We start from the raw sequence: 15,547 nt of genomic DNA, 5'->3' as shown, positions 1-15,547 counted from the left end.
TCACCCTTCCTTCTCTCCTCCCTCATTGAGAAGGCAAGCAATTTGATAAAGGTTATACACATGCAGTCATACAAAGCATTTCCATATTAATCATGTTGTGAAAGAAAACACAGACCAAAAAAGAAAAGAAAAGAACACCAAGAAAAAAATTTTAAAAGTTTGCTTCAATCTGCATTCAGATTCTATCAGTCCTTTCTCTGGAGATGGACAGCATTTTTGATCATAGGTCCTGCAGAACTTTCTTGGATCTTTATATTGTTGAGAATAGCTAAGTCACTTACAATTGATCATTGTACAATGTTGCTGTTACTGTGAACAATATTCTCCTGGTTCTAAAGCAGGGTAATTTTTTAAACAGGGAATTACCAAAATAGAATCTGAGGCCATCCAGGCCAACAACAGTTCTTGTGGACAAATGGGTTAGATGTAACAACAGGTAGAAAATGATGGAAGAGAGAACTACAGAAGATATGGAGCTCTAAAAAGGAAGAAGCCAATGTGTCAGGAAGATATTTGGAGTAAGCTAGAGTAGGCAGCTATCAGGAATATTAAGATTCTGTATTCATTGGCTATGAAGAACTTGGACACAAAATTTTCAAAAAGGATTAAGAAATTTAGTCAAAGATTAAAGATATAGGGGACTATAAGCCCAGTATCACAAAGTATTCTTTACAGCTGACATTAACCAGGACCATCATTTACAATTAGATGCCCAAGAATGGATGATGCTCTTTTAATATAAAACTCTCAGTTATTCACACTAATGTAGGACAATACTGGCATGAATAATTATAGTCCAGAAAAATGCCAGGTTTGGGGAGTAGCTATGCCTTAGCCACATCCCCTTCTCCTGCCCAATATCCTTTCCTTTCTTTTCTGTCCCTTCTCTTGAATCTCTCTTATGTAGAAATTTCTAATTCTTAGAACCTTTCAGTCTAGAAATGTTCAGGGTTTTTTTTTTTCCAACTGATCGGCATCTCTCTACCTGTGACCTCAAAGGTGAGAAATGAACTAGATTCCCCTGGGCAGGACCTCTCCCTTCTTGATAAAACACTTGAGTGGCCCTGATCTCCAAGATGTCCTGAAGCAGAGAGTGAAGTTGGCACCAAGATTTCTCTTCCAAGACCATTATGGATTCTTTCCCACCATGACCTAACGACTACCATGCATAGGACTCCTTGGCAACATTCCTGGTTACAACCTTTCTATGCCCTTCCCTATACCACTTTGGAGGTATCGGTACTGGCTTCGCTGTGTGTGGTCAGCAGAGCCCCCTAGTTTTGAGACATCGATCGAAATGGGCTTCTCTAGTATCCTTTTTATCTTACCCCTGCCTCCCTGCCCTTACACCTTGATCCAGGATTTCCAGTTAAAACACATTGACTTCACTGAAATGCACCAAATAAAAGAGCTTAATCCTTTTCAACTTTGTCTGGCCCATATAATTCTCCTGTGAATCACTTTGAGTCCCAACAACAGATCCAAACAATACAACAAAGTAGTATATGATCCAAAACTCATCACTCTCACATTGCTCCTGGTTTCCACTCCCATTTTCCTTGAGTCTCAACCTTACTATCAAGAACATCAAAATCTGAGCAGGGAATGAGAGAAATGGTCTTAGGGAAAATAAGCCCAGCATCAAGGTCAATGGAAGGAAAACACAGTAAGCTGATGAAAAATAAACATTTTTAAAGTAGAAATTTTAATCAGGAAAGCATCCTAAAGAAACTACCACCCCAAATTTATAAAATTACATATTTTCAGAAAAAAATTTATGCATAATTTTATCTGAACTTTGAGAACTAAAAATTATCACTAAAGCTTAATAAGTGACAGAGCAATAAACATTTTTGTTTTTATTGTTAACTTTTGATTTCACATAACCTTCATTCCCCAGTATGCCTCACCAGCCTAATAGGTAGCCATTCCTTCTAACAAGGAATTTTAAAAGAGAGAGAGACAGAGAGAGAGAGAGAGAGAGAGAGAGAGAGAGAGAGAGAGAGAGAGAGAGAGAGAATTCAGCAAAATTAACCAATACAAGTCCAATATTGTATGCAGTGTTACACATCCATAGTAAGTCCTCTACCTCTGTAAAGAAAGCAGGGAGGTATATTCTCATAGTTCTCCCTTTGTAGCCAAGGTTGGTCTTTTAATTTCACAGCATTCAGTTTCCATCTTTTCATTGCTGTCCTTTTCAATTACACCGTTGTAGTCATCATGAATATTGATAAATTTTTTATTCAAATCTTCCTTACATATAATTATTAATTTAATTAGAATTTTAAGAACTAGATACTTACAGGAAGCCCTTGCCTTCCTATATCACCAGGAGGACCAGGTTTCCCAGGTTCCCCCTGAAAAAAAATTTTTATATATTATCAGATGAAATGTCACTTGAGTCATAATTTTGTTACTTGGAAGATAGTAATAGCATATACATCCTATATACAAAGAAGCAGCATTTCATAGGAGGTAGAGAGTTGGCCTGTGAGATAGGTAGTTTTAAGTCCTATCTCTGGCACTCATTAGCTGTATGATTCTGAGTAAGTCTTTCAACCCCTCAGTGTCCTGAGCATCTCTCAGTGACTATAAGGCGCAGAGATGTGTTCCCTATAGTATCAGGATTTCAGAAATCACAGGCCCAATCCCTTTCCTTGTCCTTATCCCTGTGTCATGTACATTAGAGGAAACAAACATGTTGGGAAATTCATAGATTAGCTATGTAAAATAATACACACTGGCAAAATGTCATATGACTCAAGAATATGGCAGTATCCATTATTCACTCAACAGTCATACCCTCTCTCAGTCTACTTTTAGTAATATATCATTTTTACAATGCTATTGAAACCAAGCAATCTTGCTACAATGACTAACACTGTAACACTGTGGCTCTCTCTTTTTTTTTAAAGACCACCTAAATTGCACATTGATTAAATCAAGCAACTACCTTTGATCCAGGCATTCCAGGGATTCCATCTCGACCATCTACCCCTGGCAAGCCCTGGAGATATAAAAATCATATATGGAAATTAGGAACACGGGCTCTTTCTTTCTTTAGCTACTTGCTAAATTCCAAAACAACTTAGTAATTATTTAAAAAGAGACAGGCTTTCAAATAATAAAAATAGAAGTACTATCATTATAACTAACATGACTATAACACTTTAAGGTATTCAAAGTGTCCCATATAAGTACATACATTCTCTCCTTTGGGACCTGGGAGGCCATTTATCCCTCTAGGACCCTGAACACCCTGCAAAGGGAAGAAGAGAAGGGGGGAAAAGGCATTTAAGTGTAATATACACAAGAGACATCCTATTATAGTGTCAAAATAATTATTGTATCTGTTATATCTAATAGAAATAAAGGTTTTTGCAAATGCAGGGTTTGAGGATATTTAGAACTCACTCTGTCACCCTTGGGGCCTGCTTCTCCTAGTGGTCCTCTCTGCCCTTGATCACCCTGAAAGAAATACATTTCTTATTAATAATGTAGAGGTTGCAGTCTTTTATAAAATAATAAATAAGTATGCATATTACATAATGTAGTTGCTATTTTGTTCCCAGTGCTTTTTTCTACATTGCCCTGGAATGAATCAATATTTTTAAAAATAGTGATATAAAATGAAATTGGCTTGGCTATTAATGCTTCCTCATTGACTGAACTGAAAGATCACAACTTTGGCAGATTCCTTCTACATTTTCAAGCTAGGACCTATAACATATATGCTTATGTATATCTCTTTTGTCCAAACTGCAGAAGACCTTAAAATTAGCCACTAAATCTGCACACCACCAACATTCATTGAGTAATGTCAACCAAATGTTCAGAAATTCAATATTTTGTGGGAAAAGGGTCTGGTTCAGGAAAATATCTTTCCTCCATATTATTTCAAGTGCTTTGGCTATTTTTGGTATAAACTAATGTTGATATTGGGCTCTTTGGACTTATAATACATACACAGTAATAACAATATATTATCATGAAGACATGAAAATAATTCTCATAAATTATTCTCAATTTTTTATTTACAGTCTGGCACTGTGGAAAGAGAGACAAGCTTAAAGACTGGAAGGTTTGAGTTTAAGTGCCCCCTCTGATACAAATGCTAAGTGGCCCTTGGGCTACTCATTTAAGCTCCCTGCATTCTAGAACACCTCTTTAGGATTAAGTTGTAGAGAAGGTGCCGACCTGCATAGGTGGAGGGAATTTCCTCCCCTGGAGTTCTCTACACCAGTAGAATCACAGGTTCGGTCTATGTCTCTGTCTTTATCCTATATTTACTTCGAAGTGTCATAATACGGTGATAGATTTTTATTGATTCACCCATACTCTCTTGCCTAATCTTCCTTATGACCAACAGCTTGTATCTATACTAAGTTAGAGGCATCGTCAGTATACACAGAGCATAATAATCCTATGGTGCAGGTAGTGCTATATAACAATAATCATAACAATTACAAGAATAACATATACGAGGGGCATTGGCCCTGAAGTCAGGAGGACCTGAGTTCAAATCCAGCCTCAGACACATAATACTCACTAGCTGTGTGACCCTGGGCAAGTCACTTAACCCCAATTGCCTCAGCAAAAAAATAAATAAATAAATAAATAACATATATAAGAATTAGGAACACAGGCTCTTTAGCTATTTGCTAAATTCTCAAAGCATTTGAGTAATTATTTTAAAAGAGATGGGCTTACAAATAATAAAAATAAAATTATTATTATTATTATTATTATTATTATTATAGCTAACTTGGTTATAACAATTTACAGTATACAAAGTACTGCATACTACAGTCCCACTGAACTGGCCTTACTGCACCTCACATACGACCCTGCATCTCCCACTTCTGCACCTCGGGTTGTTTCCTGTGGCTGGAACGTTCTCCCTCCTCTTCTCTGTCTCTTAGAATTCTTAGTTTCCTCCCATGTTCTTCTCTCCAGCCAAGAGTGCATTCCACCCCAAATAACCTTATTTCTACTTTAATATACTGATATATGAACCTGCTACCTCTCCTTGCTAGACTGCCAGCTCCTCAAAGGCAGAAGCTGTTTTATTTCTCTCTTTATATCCCCAGTGCTTAACACAAATGCCTGGCATATAGTAGACACTTAATAAATACATGTTGGTTGACTGATACCCAAAGCATTTTGAAACATGGAAAACAATTGCAACATCTATCATTCCATCTCTTCTGTTATAATTAATAAAACAACAACACATTCCCCAAAATTAAAGAGTTAAAAAGAGAAAAACAACTTACGGGTGCACCAGGAAGACCCTGAGGCCCAGGCTCACCATCAAGGCCACGAGCTCCCTGCAGAATAGAAAACAAGTGATAATAATATTCTCACAAAAATAAAACCAGGCATTGCAATGAAGGGTCAGTTATAATATGTGAATGGGATGGGACACTATTGTGTTGTAAGAAATGATGAAGGGGATCATTTCAGAGAAACCTAGGGAGCCTTACATGAACTGATGCAAAGTGAAGTGGGCACAATCAGAAGAACAATTTATATAATAAGAGTACTATAAATAGAAATGTCTTTGAAAGACTTAGAAACTCTGATCCACACTATAACCAACTACAGTTCCAGAAGACTGATGATGAAACATGCTATCTACCCTCAGAAAGAGAGCTGATGGACTCAAGTGCAGTTTGAAGCATGTTAGTGTGTGTGTGTGTATGTGTGTGTGTGTGTGTGTGTGTGTGCGTGTGTGGAACACAGCTAATATAAGAATTTATTTTGCTTAACCATACATATTTGTAATGGATTTTATATTTCTTGCTTTCTCAATGTGTGAAAGAGAAGGTGAGAGAGAATTAAGAACTAAAAATAAAATTAAATTGAAAAAAATTTCATTAAAGAAATGAAAAACATTTTTAAAAAGAAATGAAATGTCATCTTAGCCTTTCCCCAAAATACATCTTTAGGGTTGACTTACCAGCTTGGAAAGTCAGTAAGTCCTTAAGCCTAAGGGCTGCCTCTAATTGACGTTCACATACCCTTCCTCTAACATGACAATTCTTAAACTTCTTGTGTGTCAGAGACTCTTGGCAGTGTTATGAAGTCCTAGGACCCCTTCTCATTTTTTTAAATGCATAAGATAAAATGCATAGGATTACAAAGGAAATTGATTGTGTCAAAATTAAGTTTTCAAAGTAATAATTTTTTAAAGTTCATAGCCTCAGGTTAAGAACATCTGCCTAACAGCATACGCTAAGAAGTAGTCAGTTAAGCAGTTAGCACGTTGAGGCATCAGTCCAAATTTATAGCTCACACCATGAAAAACATTTGAATGATCATACTGCTTTGGTCTGACACATCTATACAGCCTTTAAGAATTTTTTTGGTAAGTTAATATCGCTATTCCATCAAGACTTTAATAACAATAATAATTATTATTATACAAACTACACTCCGGCTACTGTAATAAGCTCTTTCCAATTATTATTTCATCTGATCTTCACAACAACCCTGTGAGGTAGGTGAAATTATTACCCCCATTTTACAGATGAGGAAACTGAGGCAAACACATTAAGTGATTTGCCCAAGGTCACACAGCTAGTAAGCGTCTGAAGCCAGATTTGAACTCAGGTCTTCTTGATTCCAGGCCCAGTGCTCTATCCAACTATGCGACCTAAGCCTAGAAGACTGATAATTAAATGAATTTTTTTAAAACCTTGAGACATAAATAACAACTGTTCTGGAGTCACATTCCCAGAGTTTCTAGAGCATCTGGGCAAATCTGATAGTGAGTCAAGCTCCGATAGACACTGCAATAGCAGCTGTTCCGGCTTCTGTTGCTACAGTTGGTTGCAGGCATTTCTGGGACTCCAAAACTTAAATCATACCAGAAGTCAGAATTTCAGGCACGCCCTACAAAATCTTTCCCCTTGTCACTTTTACTCCCATTTTTAAGCTCCAGTTTTCACCTTATTCCTATTTTTTTTTTACATTAGACCCCCACCAAGAGATGGCAGTTAGATGGTGTCGTGGGATGGAGTGCTGGGCTTGGAGTCAGGAAAACCTAGCTTTGAGTCCGACCTCAGTTACTAGCTACCTGAGCCTTCGGCAAATCATTTAACCCTTTCAACTTCAGTTTCCTGATCTGTAAAGTGGGGGTGATAATAGCACCTACCAGATAGGTTATTATAAAGATCATATGGGATCATGTACATAAAACACTTTGTGACCTGAAAGTATTATATAAAGCCAGATATTACTACTATAATAAAATTTATCTATGTCTGTATGCCTAACAGTCAGATCCCTCCTAACACAGGTTTGCAATAGCTTATTTCAATTGCCACTTCAAAAGATAATTTCTATCTTTTATTATCATTAGCAAGGTGAAAATAATAATCCAAAGATAATTAATGTGATCCACTATTAAATGAGAAAATATTAATTAGCATATTGTTAAATGTGTAAATATATTATTACATATATAAATTATAAAATCCCTTATACATTACATGAAGAAAGGGCATTGTCTCTGGAGTCAGAAGGTCTGGTTTTACCTCCTGCTTCTGAAACTTAGACTAGCTGTATGTCCCTTGAGTCATTTAAACTCCCATCAGTTTCCTCCTTTGTAGAACAAGAGGGTTGGACTGGATAACCTCTAATAGCCTACCATACATAGGACAATGATTCTCTGATACCCAAATGTTACAACTCTCTCTGCATTTTTTCTCATCAACAAAGTAAGGACTTAAAATAAAAATAAAATAAAAAGGGAATGATGATCACCTTAATACCAAATGGCAGAAGAGACAGCACAAGGATCATTATTGTTTAGACAGCACCTTAAGATTCTTAAGGTCAGTGAGGTGGAGCAGTAGATAGAGCACTAACCCTAGTGTCGGAAGGACCTGAATTCAAATCCAGCCTCATATAATCCAGCCCTGGACAAGTCACTTAGCCCTGTTCACCTCTGTTTCCTCATCTATAAAATGGGCTGGAGAAGGAAATGGCAAAACACTCCAGTATCTTTGCCAAGAAAACCCCCAATGGGGTTACAAAGAGTCAGACACAACTAATCGCCTAAACAACAAAGAGGTTCTAAAGGCATTGCACATATACCATTTCACTTTATCCTCATGACAAGGTAGAAGGCTATTCTTCCTGCTACTACGAGAAAACTTTAAAATTTGGATCACAAAAATAAATGGTTTGATGCTGAACTAGAAAGATGGATTATCAGTTCTCACAACAAGGTCAAAGTTATTCCCATTTTACAGATAGGATAACTGAGGCTGGGACAAGTAAGTGACTTGCCCAAGATCATACAGCTAGTGACCGAGGCAGAATTTAAACTGAGACCTTCATGACTCCAAATCTAATATTGGAGCTACTATACCACCTAGATTTACACCTTTACGTGACACAAATAAAGAGAAAATAATCTGATGGATAAAACTGTACCAGGTTGATGAGAAAACATAAAAAGAGACAAAAGAGGAGACAGATATTGAAGTAAAACAACAGTTTAGAAAAGGCAACAGTGAGCATTTAGAATTCACAACAGCTTTACTATGATTCCAAGCTAGTATACCAATTGAATCTGAGGCACCCAGAGAATCATGACGTTCACTGATCCTTAAGAATTAGGAGAGGGCAAAATGTTACTCTGCATTCCCTTAGGTGAAGAATGAATGGTGCAGGAATAATAAAATAACCCTCATAATTCAGCATTTATATAACTATTGCAGAACGCAAGCTCTTCCAGCAGGGAGTATCTCACTTCTGTCTTTGTATCCCCAACACTTAGCATAGCATCTGGCACTTAGTAGGTATTTAATAAATGCTTGGTGAGTCCAATTGAATTGAATTATGATAGGAGAGGAACTCTGACCACAGGAAGATAGCTCTTATATCAGAATTCATGAAAGAGCATTTCTGCTTGAAGGACAACTTGGCAAAGACTAAAGCAAAGGATGGGGAGTTTTTTTGTTGTTCAAAAAACACGAAGTGGAAGAAATTCTCAAAAGAAAAGCATATCAGGTGCTGAGTGAAGTGAGCAGAGCCAGGAGAACACTGTACACAGTAACAACAACAATGTGCAATGACCAACCTTATTAGACTTAGCTCTTCTGAGCAATGCAATGATCTAAGACAATTCCAAAAGACTCATGACGGAAAATGTCATCCATATCCAGAGAAAGAACTATGGAGCCTAAATGCAGATCAACGCATAGTTATTTTTTCTTTTTTTTTCTTTCTTGTGGTTTTTTCCCTTTTGTTCTGATTCTTCTTTCACAACATGATTAATGTGGACATTTAAAAAAAACATATGAGGAAAAAAACTCATGCTTTGCTGCCAACTAGCCTTGAGATTTGAGGCAAGTTACTCTGGCCTTCAGTCTTTCCTCATCAAGAAAAAATAAAAGGTTTGAATTTAATGACTTCCAAAGTCCTTTACATCTCTGAGAACCTATATTCCTAATGCTAGTTAATTTTTTTCAGTGAACAATCATTTGTTTTAAGGGATGATTAGGATCCAAAAAAGTGAGGTCTCTGTATCAGCAACTTAAAAGTTCAAGAAGGATTAGGAAACAATATATAAATGAAAGGACATATAGGAAGAAAAGGTGATTTAAGGGCTCCTAAGTTCATGTCCTCCACAAATGAGAAAAACTTAATGTGTTTTTGAAGGCAGAATTGTATAGTAGGGGACAAGGAGGAAGAGAAGAGTGCCGTACTTGGAGTCAGGAAGACCTAGTTTTAAAACATGGAATATTTCATGAATCTGTCATTCATATACAAGAACTAGATAACCCACCTCATTCTACCATTTTTTAAATGATATTTGTTTAAATCATTATTTAAATAAAATCATTTAGCTTTTAAAATCAGTAACTGGAGTTAAGTATTCATAATCATCTTCATAAGTTTCCTGACCTAAAAACAGAATGGTGGGGATAGCCTACTGAGCACTCATAACTTAACAACAATGGTTATGACAGATCATATACTATGACCAGAAAACATAAGAATTAAAGTGTTTTGAATGATTCTATAAATAACAATGGTCTTAAGCAACTGATGTGCCTAATAATAGGGATATAGTTGAATAAATTATGGTACATCCAAGCAATGGATTATCATAATGCAATTAATACTAACAAATATAATAGAGGTAAAGGAAATTGGAAAGACTATTGTGAAGTACTGCTATGCAAAAAAGCATAAAGAGAAGACCAGCATACATGCTAAATATGTGAAAAGATGAATGTGAATGAAGAATCCTGATATAGTCTTAGAGTGACTAAAAGTTATCATATATTATACATTTAAATTAGCTAATACAAATGTACATATTTACCTGAAAAAAGGGTAATTATTTGTATGGCTTTTCAACATTAAGTTTATAATAAATAATTTAATTTTTTAAAAATAAAATAATTTTTATCTTACTTTATCTCCTTTGGCCCCAACTATGCCGGTTATTCCTCTCAAGCCTTGAGGACCCTAGAAATTTTTTTTAAAAAAAAGAAAGAAAGAAAAGAAATTTTAACTGAGATGTATTTTCTTAAATAATTTTTTTATTACTTCATGTTTCCTCTGGAGTAGGCTTTGTGCTGGTGAGTAGGTTAAAGTCTATATCTCTCTATAAGAAAAAAAAAATCTTTAAAATTTGGATGACAAAAATAAATGGTTTGATGCTGAACTAGTAGATAGATAGATTGTCAGTTGACCTAGGCTGAAACATTAGAAAAGCAGAATGTTTTTATAACCAAAATGTACATTTGTGAATGATGATATCCCTTGTTAGGAAAAAAAATTACAAAGCCTTTCCTTAGCCTTGAAAAGTAAAAAATGATTTAAATAGTATGCAAATATTCATGCAAAGCTAGAACTGGCATAATTACTAACAACCAGACCTGTAACTGATTTTTTCACAAACCTACCAAAACTTACATGCTCAGGCCCAAATTGACAAAAGGCTTGTCTTCTAAGACAAATTTTCAAATTGTCTAAGAGTTCTTTGACATATAAGTTGTTTGAAATATGAATGGTTTTTCCCATAGGAAAAAAATGTTATACTTGATGACTGAGTAATTAGACTAATACACTTGGCCTCAGTGAATCATAATAATGTACTTGAAGCCTAGTACTAAAATTTCTACAGTAGAAACACAGTCTCTATAATAGAAAATATTATAGATAATCACCATTTCACAAACAGTTTCTATGGGGAAAATGGATTTCAGGATACCAGAGACAAATATCCCATGTCTCCCTTATGAATACATTGGTGTTTGGGTGTGTAGGTGTGTGTATATGTGGGTGTTATGGGTAAATGCAAGAAATAGGGAAGAAGTGCAAGTTTGTGTTGTTCCTAAAGAAATGTCAGGGGTTCCAATAGGGGATGGGTTATATGGTACCCCAGATACCAGTAACTTCTCAAATGTTTACATCTGCATAGAAGAAAGTAGTTTTCTGGTTTAAACAATCATGAGGTATTCTGAATTAGGAAACAAAAGGCAGTCATGATGTGGAACATAGAGGCCCTTCCCAAGTCAGATGTTTGTACCTAGAGGAAGCTGGTGGTGGTAGAAAGAGTGCTAGATTTTGTGCCAGAGGACCTGGGTTTGAATCTTAGGTCTCATGTGTTTTATCTATATAACTCTGGAAAAGTCATTTAATTTTTCTGAGTCTCATTTTCCTCAGCTGTGTAACATTTAACAGATGTTCCAGCAGCATATGGGATCCTTGTTTCATTAAATCAATCCATTTTGCCTTAGCTGTCTGTGGTTACTCTCTAAGATTATATGCTGCATAGATTGAAGAAGTTTGCTCACTAGGAGTTCCCTATACCAATGAACTGACTGATCCAGTTTTCAAACATCACTAGAGTTAAGGTAAAACATTTCCTTTAACAAATATATTCTATTAAATACTGATCAATATGCAGAGTGCCTCAGGAACCTTTGGCCACTTTTAAACTTTGATAGCTTTTAATAAACTTTGAAAACTTAAAATTTAAGTCCTTTAATATATTCTTTATCTAAAAAAGAGGCAGAGTAGAAACAACTTCTTAGCCTTTCATTCACCATTCAGTTTCCTCTACCTTGAATTCTAGCATGTTCTTAGGCAGATCCCAATCAGCAGAGCTCCTTGAATTAGGGAGTGTAAGTGAAGTAGAGAAATAGAGCAAGTGGCCCAACTTCTTCCAACTTCAAATGTTTGGGTTCCTGACCTTTTTAGATGTTTTTCTCCAGGAGAGCAAGAACAATGTTTGTTTCCTACATCTCTCCTATAATGGTGAGTGCACAGCCATGTTCAATGAACGTTTGGAAATTATTGCTCCTATGATTATGGTTATTTATTCCAACAGGAAAAACAGGGTGTATTAATTCCACCCTCATCTAGTGCTTCCCAAAAATGGACCAGTCTAGCATAACATAATGCTTTGAAAAAGGAATGCTGTTATTCCAAATTAATTTACTATGCATATTAGAGCAGAGAACTGCTAAAACACAAGGGAATGCCTTTTTATTAAAATACGTGATTGCCAGCAATTAAGAATGTTCTAATTAGAATGATAATATGCTGTGTTAAAAAAAACCCTAAACTAATCAGTCTGATCCTACCTACTCCATATTCAAGAGGCATGTAATTGCCAAAGGACAAGTGGGTAGGCTTTTGAACATGGAATATATATGGAACACGTTTCTTTGCTCTGTGGATAGCCTTTTGGGCACTTAAACCTTATATCTGTTTTTTTTTAAATCTTAAGTGATCATAAGTAATAGTGCTCCAATGGAGACACAACTTTGATAGAAAAAGTCACATCACAAACAAATTGGAGGAGCAAGGAAGAAATTACCTTTCAAATGTATGGAGAAGGAAATAGTTCATAACTAAACAAGTACAGGATCACACAAGATAAAATGGACAATTTTGATTACAAAAAAAATTAGAAATGAAACAGATAACTGGGGAAAAAACATCTTTGCAATAAATTTCTCTAATAAAGGTCTCATTCCCAAGCTATATAAGGAATTGATTCAAATTTAAAATACTAAGAGCCATTTCCCAAAAGATAAATGGTCAAAGGATATTGAACAAGCAGTTCAAAGGAAGTTCAAATTTCTTTCAAAGGAAGAAATCCAAGCTATCAACAATCATATGAAAAAAAATGCTCTAAATTACAGATAATTAGAGAAAAGCAAATTAAAGCAACTTGGAGGTTCTAACCACACCTATCAGACTGGCAAAGATGACCAAAAAAGAAAATGACAAATGTTGGAGGGAATGTGGGACAACAAACAGATGGAGCTATGAATCAGTTAAGGCATTCTGGAATGCAATTTGGAACTATGCCCAGAGAGTTACTAAACTGCATACCCTTAGACTTAACTATACCACTGAATAGTGGTAGATACTATTTTATCCCCAAAGAAATCAAACAAAGAGGGAAAAAATATGTATTTGTACAAAATATTTATAGCAATTCTTTCCATGTTAGTCAAAAATGGGAAACCAAAAAGCTGTTTTCCCATGGGGGAATGTCTAAACAAATTATTATATATGGATATAGTGGAATATTATGGTGTCATAAGGAATGATGAAATGAACATTTTCAAATCAAACTGCAACCTTTATGAAGAAATGCAAAGCAAATTAAGCAGAACTAGGAGAACAATTTATATAATGATAACATTATAGAGAAAAGCAACTTTACAAAACTTTGAACTCTGATCAACACAATGATAAACCACAAGTCCAAAATAATTAAGATGAAAAATGCCATTCACCTCCTGACAGAGAGGTGAAGAATTTAAAATGTAGAGACTTACATTTTTAGACATGGCTAATGGGAAAACTTGTTTTGCTGGACTATATGGATATATATTAAGGGATTTATTTTGGGAGGTCTTTTTTTAATTTGCTCATGGGGGTAATGGGAGAAATAAATTAAATTTAAAATTCAAGTTCCTCCTTCTGCATGAAACCTTTTCTGATTTCCCTAGATGCTAGAGCCCTTCCCTAAAATTATCTTGCATATATTTGTATGCACTGTTTATATGTACCTATCTTCCCTAACACAATGTAAGCTGCTCAAGAACAGGGACTATTGCAATTTTGTCTTTGTATTTCTACTGAATAGTATGTTTCCTGGTACATTAAGAAAAGCTGGTTGAATGTTTAAAGAATACTTTACCGGAGGTCCTTGAGCTCCCACTTCTCCAAGTTCTCCTTGGTCACCTTCTTCTCCCTAAAAACAAAACAAAACAAAAAAAAAACAGTAAAAACTGAGAAATGTCATGTAAAAAAAAAAGCATACTGATATCCTCACTTAGTCTAATTTGGTTTTTAAAAGTTTGCTTGCCTGTACCTTAAAATACTCTAAAGATAAAATATTAACATGAGAATATTGCACCAAAGAGCCTAATCCTGCCAATGAAAATGTTGTGCTTTAGCCTCCGTGGAGCTACAGAGAATCACATTCAACCAAATAATTTCATGTGATTAATCTTCTCCAAATGAATTCCTTATAGAATATAAACCTAGACAACTTGAACTTCTGCATTTTCCTTAGCAATAATCTACAAAGTGACACAATTTGGCAAAAGCTTCTTTCCTTTTAATAGCTTTTCCGAAAAGATGCTTTAGGAAACTCAACTTCATTTCTATTTTCATTGTCCCTTTGTTACATGTTAAGAATAATCCACCTTCATTTCTCTCAAGGTCTAGCAGTAATAGCTAGAAATTTCTGCAAAGGAAATGACAGTCAATTCCAACTATCAGCGTTAATGGAGAGGAACAAGTGATTCAGATAACCTAAAGCAGTGTATAATGCCAAAAATCAGTTATGTTTGGTGTAAGAATGTATTATAAGTTTTTTTGTGGATGATTTACTTCCCTAATTATGTTAAGATTGCACTCCCTAAGTACCAATAAGTGATAGTAGAAGGAGGCAATTCAAATAGTTGGCAAAGGACATCAGTCTGGTACATATGAATTGTTAGGAATAATTCCCTAAATGGATAGAACACACATGGATGAGCAACAGTTTTCTGCATACCTCTAAATAATTACCTCTGTAAAGCATTTAGGGTGGGGGATGGGGGGAGAATCAAACAAAGATAATTTGCAGTTTGCGGGTTGTAGATTTTTATTCCTTAGTTTATTTTTCATCATGTTAGGTCTCAATTCAGATGATTAACTCCTAGGACAATACTGTATCTGTATTTCCATCAAATCCAAAAACCTGGAGGTTATTATTGCAAATCTGCTAAATAGATTAAAAACAAGAAAAAAGTGGTAAAGTGGACCTGCGGTCAGAGAACCTGAATTCAGATCTCATCTATACTTCTTACTCCCCCCAGTATGAACTGGGGGAAATCTCAAAGCTCTATGCCTCAGCTTTTTCATCAAAAAAACTAGGGGGTTATAGACCTTGAAATAAACACTCTATCTATGTCATTGCATTTGGTCCTCTTAAAGCACTATTTAAATGCTGCATGATTGTTATTATCATCATCATTGTCATTATAACATGAGATCACACATCACA

At 35.4% G+C, this 15,547-nt stretch overlaps 1 protein-coding gene across 1 annotated transcript in view; it reads right to left on the bottom strand.

Annotated features, from left to right (window-relative positions):
* The window catches only part of COL9A1 (collagen type IX alpha 1 chain), a 117,224-nt gene that overhangs the window by 44,205 nt on the left and 57,472 nt on the right, over window positions 1-15,547 (bottom strand). Inside the window, exons 19-25 of the mRNA XM_078156772.1 lie at window positions 14,192-14,245; window positions 10,438-10,491; window positions 5,277-5,330; window positions 3,415-3,468; window positions 3,206-3,259; window positions 2,954-3,007; window positions 2,304-2,357 (exon numbers count right to left, since the gene is read on the bottom strand). Coding sequence (XP_078012898.1) covers window positions 2,304-2,357; window positions 2,954-3,007; window positions 3,206-3,259; window positions 3,415-3,468; window positions 5,277-5,330; window positions 10,438-10,491; window positions 14,192-14,245 — 378 coding nt within the window. The remainder of the gene's footprint in view (window positions 1-2,303; window positions 2,358-2,953; window positions 3,008-3,205; window positions 3,260-3,414; window positions 3,469-5,276; window positions 5,331-10,437; window positions 10,492-14,191; window positions 14,246-15,547) is intronic.

This window comes from Phascolarctos cinereus, unplaced genomic scaffold, assembly GCF_003287225.1.
Source record: "Phascolarctos cinereus isolate Bilbo 61053 unplaced genomic scaffold, phaCin_HiC Scaffold_5;HRSCAF=322, whole genome shotgun sequence".
NCBI lineage: Eukaryota > Metazoa > Chordata > Mammalia > Diprotodontia > Phascolarctidae > Phascolarctos > Phascolarctos cinereus.
The sequence above is the reverse complement of the archived record's forward strand: the minus strand, read 5'-3'. Positions and strand labels throughout refer to the sequence as shown.